The sequence below is a fragment of the Neodiprion virginianus genome, chromosome 7 (assembly GCF_021901495.1).
Source record: "Neodiprion virginianus isolate iyNeoVirg1 chromosome 7, iyNeoVirg1.1, whole genome shotgun sequence".
In the NCBI taxonomy this organism is placed as follows: domain Eukaryota; kingdom Metazoa; phylum Arthropoda; class Insecta; order Hymenoptera; family Diprionidae; genus Neodiprion; species Neodiprion virginianus.
In genome coordinates, this window is record NC_060883.1 from 10,944,871 (window position 1) to 10,953,323 (window position 8,453).

Below are 8,453 nucleotides of genomic sequence, written 5' to 3' on the forward strand. Positions count from 1 at the left end.
TCAATCCTCTGGCCAGCCCTCCCCCACGAAAACTTTGTTACATGTTTTCCATATCCACTGCTCCATTTCTTCCCCCCCATACCTCCATACCTCGCTAACTATTCCATCCCCCCCTGGTGCCTTTCCATCCCTCAGCTTTCCTATCACCTTTTTAATCTCTTCCCTCTGCAGCTCCCCTTCCCCGTCCCCCTTCCTATTTACCGACTCCCCGACTTCTGTTACCTTGCTTTCTACCCCGCCTAATAATCCCATGAAATACTCCCTCCACTCCTGATCTCCTATTTCTTCATTCACCCTCTTCCACATATTTCTTTCCCTATTAACTATCTCCCATACCTTGCTTTCTGTCCTTGCTTTCGCTGCTTCTTTTATGAATCCCGCATTTTCTTTCTTTTTTCTCTCATCGCATAGCCTATTATATTCCCTTCTTCCCTTTCTATACGCGTCCCCTTCCCCCTCCCCCTTTCTCCATTTCCTCAGACTCTGCCTAACTTCCGCTTTTTTTCGCCTAGATTCCTCATCCCAACATCCCTGTTTCGCTTCCCTCCCCCTCCCTCCAACATCCAAGGCTCGTCTAAACTCCCTTATTCTTTTCTCTATCTCTTTACCTACATCCACTTCTCCTATCCCCTCCCATTTGACTTCTGTTCTAAACCTCATCCTACCCTCCTCCGTCCAGTCTCCTCTACTAGTTCCCCCTACTCTTTTTCCCTTCCTTGTCCTAGCCCCTGCCCCCCTCAACCACACTATTACCGGGTGATGATCCGAGTCAACCCTATCCCCAATCTCTATCCTTTTGACCCTATCCCTTCCCTCGATGTCTCCTATAGCGTAGTCTATCACCGTCACCCCCGCCCCTCCTACATACGTGAATTCCCCCTCCTCATCCCCCTCTATGTTCCCGTTCATGATTGCCCATCCTGTCTTATCTAAAAATTGCACCAGCTGCCTACCTTCCGAGATTATTTTCCTGTCCTTTGATTTCCTACTCCTACTCTCCTCCTCTCCTTCGCCCCAGCATCCTCCCTCCTCCTGCCCTGTCCTGGCATTAAAATCACCCCCCACTAGCACTTTTACCCCTCCCTCTATCTCTTCTGCCCGCTCCTTCAATTCCCCTATCTTCTCTTTTAGGTCCCTATTTACGTATATTCCTACTACTACCCATTTTTCCCCCCCTACACTTATTTTCCTTGCTATCATGCCCTCTTTTACCTCTTCCCTCCCTCCCTCCCCACTTACTATCTCCCTTCTTACCCCTGACAGCATTCCGCCTATTGCTCTTCCCTTCCTATTTTTTCGAACCGCATACTGCACTTCCCATTTATACCCTACTGGCAACTTATTTCTAATCCTTTCCCATCCCTTCTTTTCTATCCATGTCTCCATTAGAAATATTACATCCCACTCCCCTAGCCCCCTCCAGAAATCTTCATCCTTTCTCGCGAGCCCCGCCACATTCCAAAAAGCTACTTTCCACCCCTCCCCTTCTGTCTCGCCTACTCCCCTCTCTCTCCTCCTTACCCCCCTCCCCACCTGCCTCTGTCCACCCCCACTACACATTCCCCCGACTGCCTTTCCCTACGTACCCTTTCCTGTGCTTCTATACTTCCCTCTTGTCTTTCCTCGCTTGCTGACCTTTCCCTATCGCTTTCCCCTACTTTTCCCCTCCCCTCCCTTTGCCCCTCTTCCCTCGCTCTCCCTGCAGCGTCCCTGAGTACCTCTCCCATTTCATCCCACTTCCACATTTTCCCTTCTATCCAGATCTTTGCATACCCTATTCTTACTCTGTTTCCCCTTCTCTTCTCAATAGCTGCTACCTCCCTCAACTTCCATTTCATTCTTCTCTCTGCCCAGGTGAGATCCTCGTCTATTCTCTCCTCCCTCCCTTTAAGGAGGCTTTTTCTTCCCATTACCTGCCTCTTTTGCTCCCTATTTCCTAGTCTTGCTATCCATATCCCCTTTCCCCCCCCCTTTTTTGCGCCTACCTCCCACATATCCTTTACCTCGACCTCTACCCCTATCAGCTGCAAAATCTTTTTTAACCCTTCCTTTTCTCTTCCCTTCTCTAGTCTCGCTCCTCTCACTACTACATTTCCCCTTCTTTCTCCCCTTTCTTTCCTCTCTATGGCCCACTCCATCTCTTTTAATCTATCTATTGTTACCTGCGCCACTTCCGCATTTCCCTGTACCTGCCTTTCTCCCCTCCTTCTGCACTCTTCTTTTCTAATTCTATCAGCCTCTCCTTTACCCTTTCCATCTCCCCCCCCTCTCCGCTCTTCTACCTCTTCTAGTCTTATACCTAGATCCCTTATCATTTCCTTCATCTCCCCCCTCTCTACTTCCCACTGCTCTTCCCTTCTAGTCATTTCGCCTTTAATCTTTTACATTTCTTCCCTGATCCCCCTTCCCTGCCCTTTGACCTCCTCTAGACCTATCTTCAGCTCTTCCGTAATTAACCTTAGCATATCCTGTATACCCCCTCCCTCTGCCTTTCCTTCCTCACCTGTCTTACCCTCCGGCGACCGGTGCACTTTCCTGCTTTTCCCAAATACTTCTTCTCTTTTCTACATCTCGTCACATCCTCCTCCCCTTTTTTCCCTTTCTCCTCCCGCTTTCTCTTCCATAAGTCTAGCACCGTCGCTGTCGATCCCAGGCTATGCCTCCTATCCCTCCCTAACGCTGCTACTGCCCCCGGCCTACCTTTCTTTTTCTCCTTCTCTTTCCTGTTCGCTCCTTCTTTTTGGCCACCCGCGTTACTCATATTCTTTCTCTCCGTCACCGCTCCCTACCTTATCTATCCGCCGCCTACCTGTCTCTACTCTATCCCCCTTCTTACTCCCTAGATGTCACCGCCTGTTCTTATCTCATCCGAATCTTTGCCGTCCGCCTGCTCTTTCTGCCCAACCTTAAAACTCTACCCCTTCTTTCGTTTTCACCTGCCCTTCCCTTCCATTACTGCCTCCCTATTCCCTTCACCCGACCTCCCGTCTATGTCTTGCCCGCTCCTTCTCTGCCCTATTTCCTTTTCCCCTCACCTTTGCTATCCTGCTAAATTCTCGCCTTTTCACTCACACTCTTTCGCACACCTGCCACTCACATTTAAAACGGAAACGGAAGTCTGCTTTAAAACTATTCCAACCTTTTTTTTTGCGGTTTCTATCAGTGTACCAGAACTATTTAATATTTCTACGATAACTGAAAAGAATGTATTATAATCAAAACTACTACCAAAGCAAATTTTATATGGTATATGGGTACTTTTCCTTTATTTTAGAGCATAATGCAAAGAAAAATCATAAAATAAATTTTAGGAAACGGACGAAAAATGTTCATGTAGAGTTGTGTAATTCATTGAAAACTACAATTAAGTTTTAACCGATTGACGTGTCAATCCAACAAGTCATTATCCCCGCGATATTCTAGGGTTAGATTCGACGCTCATGAGTTATGTTATGTTTATTGAGATTGAGTTTGTTTCGCGGCCGACTATGGTGCTGTACGTTTCTTGTGCTACCAACTTAACTGTTTAGTGTGAAAAATTAGCGGTCTCAGATTCATTGCCCACAAGTGTAGATATTAATGTTACGTCCTGGATGTTTTATTACAGTCACCAATTTTTTTTAATGAATGTGACACAAATGATTGAGTGTATTGTTACGTATATCATGACAGTATTCATAATGTAACGATTATATCGATGTTATTTCACGCCAAATATATATTTCATTCTGCCAACATTACGAGACTGCAATGCTATTCCTCGCAGTGGCATAAATCTAATTCAAAACAATGGAAAGATATGGCGTCTAAGTTCTTGTTATATAATTGCTGTTGAATAGCTTGTGATTTCAAGATAACATAACTACAACTAGCCGTGTTAGCTGAGGATTTGCTTCTCAAATTTTCACATAATTTATCAACCTCAGAAACGTCCATTTCAACATTTTCAGATTCCCCCTTGAGCGTTAATTTTTCATGATGACTTAAACCTACCTTAAAATCGGTAATTTGAAAAAATATTTGAATATCCATTCGGCTCATTTTGGAACCCATCCATGATGAACCGATTTCTATTTTGAATATTTTTTCAGCACGTCAAAATCATCTTGAAACCTCATGTTTGAGAGGTTTTGAAATCTTGGAAAATCACCAAATACACCAATATAAATAAGTATTAACAGAATGTTATCAAAATCAGGCCGTGATTTAGAATATAAATACGCTTTTAGTAGTCCAACTTTAAAATATCACACACTATCGTTTTTGAAAGCGGCGGTGGCCAGCCGAACTGCCCGCTCAAAGGCTTTGTGTGATTCTGGAATTAAAATACAAACAACTCAATTTTGGTAATCAAACTGAAGCAGTAAGTGCACAGCAATTGATGAATTCAATCATTTCTTAGTCCTACAGATGGTAATACAATAGAATCTGACAGCACTGATAAGAGAAATTGCAAATTAAACTATTTCAGGTGACTAGAAAAATTACCGATGGAGCCAGAAATCGAACCCGGTATCTAGGGATGCTTTGCCGCAGGCTTACTCCACTAGATCACCTAGCCGTCGTGAATACAACGTAATTAATTTCTCTCATAGCCTGTATTCGAATTTGTTTTTAAATCGTGTGCCGTGTATAATGTAGAAGTTTCGGGTTCAGTCGCTACAGGCACATTTGGAACATTACGTGTATGTGTGTTTACGTTAATGTGTTTACGTTTACGAATATAACTCAGTACATGATATTAACTTGAGTAGTATAACAAGGGGGGTTCTGCGTAGAAACACCTTCTTTACCGACCAATCCGACCAATCCGCCTATACATGCATCCCGGACGCAAACCCTTGAAAGTGACCCCCGACTCTCGTAAGATAAAACGTGCTCTGCCGACCGTTCGGCGGTAAGAAAGCCTCCCAAATGACCATGATCGTCGGTAAAAAATCCCCCAAATGACCATAATTGTCGGTAAAAAATCCTCCAAATGACCACGATCGTCGGTGAAAAATGCCTGAAATTGCAGTGGTGTTACCCCTTGTGGGATAAGTTGTGTTCTTTGTTGTTGAAGAAAATCATGCTCATCAAGCGGGATCGATAACTGCATTACCGAGCGCACTCCGTAAATCCTCAGGCGTTCGAGCGGACCCCGTGGATCCTCGAACGTTCGACCGGGAATCCTGGCGTGTGTCAGGTTTTGAGAGCTTCCAGAAGGTTCGAGAAGATTCTTACGGCCTTGAACGGATCTAGACTGAGAAACAATTCGTCCGACGTGTTTCGACTCGACGGTGAGCGGCATGCGGTCAAAGGATTTCGGTGCGACGTTGAATTTTAGACGAACAATTCTCGGAATCGTCCGACGAGTTTCGACTCGACGGTGAGCGGCATGCGGTCAAAGAATTTCCGTGCGACGTTGAATTCTGAAAGACCCGCTCTGGCCTTGAAAGAATTTTAGACAAACAATTCTCGGAATCGTCCGACGAGTTTCGACTTGATGGCGAGCGGCCTGCGGACAACGGATTGCGGTGCGAGGTTGGATTCTGGAAGGTTCTAACGTACAATCGAAGACACATCATTTCGATAGCTTCTAGAAGTTTTTGAAGGATTCTGTGTGCCTGGTGGGAGGAAAACGGTTATAAAAGGTTGAAATTCAGGTCCGAAAGACAGTCTTGCACCTTCAGCTCTCATGAAGAGAACTCCAAATAAAGCAGAACTAAATCTTCTCCTTGCAAATGAGAAGTGCTTTAAAACAACAACGTGAATTGAAGAAAAGACTAGAACTGCTCATCAAGAATATCGGAGAAGTAAAACATCTGCTGAAAATCAGATCTGACCTCAATCAACTCAAAAAAGATTCTGAGCACATACAACTCGACAGTAACAATCATGGACTTTTCAAAATTGAAAGAAGTCGCTCGCCTGGAGACACTTCTGCCCCTGAAAAAGCTTTCGGACCTCGAAGTATACTTCAAATACCAAGTCAGTGGCGTTCGTCAGGTTAAAACGAAATTCGGTGATAAAATCGTTCTGGACTCGGAGGACTCTTTTACGATTTTTCTACCGAACCGACTGACCAAGGCCCTCCAAAAAGATGATGATTTGTTCCAGAAGGTGACGACAGCCAGTAAGGAGATACGGTTGCATCTACGCTATCTTGGCGGACCGTACGGTGAACTTGAATTCGTATACGTATAATCTGAGTATCACATTCAAATATCCAGTGTCCCGTGGATGTCTTACGTTCAATAAACAAAAGAGAAAAAAGATTGAAATTATTAAAATTTTGTCATCTATCGCCTAACCATCTTGTATACCTTCAATCCTACGTACGTTTTGTGCCTTGTAATTGCATCTAGAATTGTGTCTTAAAATCTAAGAAAATGATACTTCGAACACCACGAAGCAACGATGGAGGGTTTCGAGCTAACCAATACCAGGAATTGGTGCGGGTGATGGAGGAGGAGCGGTTGCTCTTGCAGTATCTGGACGGCCAGTACGGTCAAATCGAATTCAAAGATGCGTCGACTCTCGCCTAATTTGCACACCATACCTGGACAACGTGTGCAGCGTCTCCCTCTTACCAGCATGGAGCGTGCGACTACTGAACGTGATCAAGAACAAATTTCAAAAATTTGACAAAAAAAAAAAAACACTTTCAAAGAAGTTTTTAAGTATTCTACGTTTCATAACGTTTAAGAGAATTGTATAAACATTTTCACAAAGCTTTTTTTTTATTTCTTTTGCTGTACATTGACCAGATATACCACCACTACTACTACTGCTACTACATCATTGCATGCTGTTGTTCACAGCTCTCTGAAACATACAATCATTTTGGATATTTGAGATATGATGTATCACTCACGCACACAAAAGTATTTATCAAATTTGTTCTAAGAGTTGTGAATTGATATTTCAGAAACGTAAGACTTGTATGTATCACGAAAGTTTCAAGGTTTTCGTTGTTAAAAAGAAAGTAAAGGAAACTAAATTTGTTCTAAAAGTTCTGAAATTAAATAAAAATTTTTTTTACATTTTTTGAAACAGAAAATCCCCCTCTTCCTCAGGTACCAGGTGGGCCGCCACACTCGCCTGGTAAACGATAAGGTCATTTCGAGGGTTGTTATCGACATAACCGTTCGCCACGTGCACGCTCATTGCCAACCTCACTGATTGTACCAGGAAATCGTAAGGTATTTCGAATATCCACTCTATAGGCACCCGAACATGTAGTAAAATGTTCACGTACTCCATTTTTGTTCTTGAAAATAATCTGAGGAAAAAAACGCGCACCCGTTAAATTATTTCCATTCACTCAACTAAAATCGAAAATTTTTGTACACTCAAGGTAAAAAAAACTGTATAAGTGCACTGATTTCAATCACCCACCTTGACTGTTTGCAAGCTCAACTGTTAATGAATTCATCAGACGGACGGAGCACCCCACTCTTCGTACAGCTTCTTCGTATGTTTTGGGTTCACGATTGAACTAATACCAAATCATAAAGTGGTTGACACTTGTCGGTTACGTTTGCAGGATATATCCTTCTCACTCTGTCCTGCTGCACTAGTGCGTAGACCTCGAAACCGTGAAACAGACACCGTGGGCAAAGTAAAACATCCCCGTAACGCTCCTGGAGAACGATATCTACTAAGCCTATCACAGTTCCATGTATAACTGTAGCGATTAGTTGACTCTCACAGCTCTCTCTTCTACGTTAGGCGTGCGAAATTCCCTTGCCAAGTTCCAAAAACTGCCGTCCTATCTTCCACGCGCTGCAGGTTCGTTCGAGTAATATCTTTGAATTTTTTTCGTTGAAGAATATTGCATACGGTTGTTCCCGAATTTTCGGTAATGTGTGTGAGTCACGTCGGTGTTCACCCATATGAGAGACCGTGTTAGCGTAGAGCGATTATTCTAGAGCAAGCTTCGCAACTCTATCTTTGTCAAGTGCGTGATCGAAAAAAGAAGAAACATGGATTCCAAAAAGTGTTTGAAATTAATACAAATTATGGAAACGGCGTTCAAGATTTTATCTGAAAAATCGTCACCGGCGGAGATTGCAAAATGGATTCGATTCGGAACCCAAAATATCAGGCTTTTGAATAAAATCTTACGCAACAACGCTTTAACGATCGGGGAGAAGACAAGAATTTTGACCACAATTGGGATTCTGAAATCGTTGACAGTCAAATTTCAACAATTTCAAAAAGTGGGTGACGGATTACGAAGCCGACGAAGAAGCGATCGAGTACGGTGGGAAGATTTGGAGACAGCTTCCGAGAGCCGAATCCGAACGGGAGCCATTATCAATCTACGGCATGAAGATTTGAACAGGTTTTTGGAAGATGCGAAACACCTCGTCGTTGCAAGACTGAAGAAAATGCTACGAAAAGTGGGAGTTCAAAAGCAAACTGTGTCTTGTGTTGTGAATTCAATATAACGAAAAACCCTGGAATTG

The 8,453-nt window shown here is 43.5% G+C and overlaps 1 protein-coding gene across 1 annotated transcript; it reads right to left on the minus strand.

Annotated features, from left to right (window-relative positions):
* Window positions 1-1,200, minus strand: LOC124309086 (uncharacterized). The gene has a single exon (XM_046772341.1). The coding sequence runs from the start codon at window positions 1,198-1,200 to the stop codon at window positions 1-3; it is 1,200 nt and encodes a 399-aa protein (XP_046628297.1).
* Between the last annotated feature and the right edge of the window lie 7,253 nt (window positions 1,201-8,453).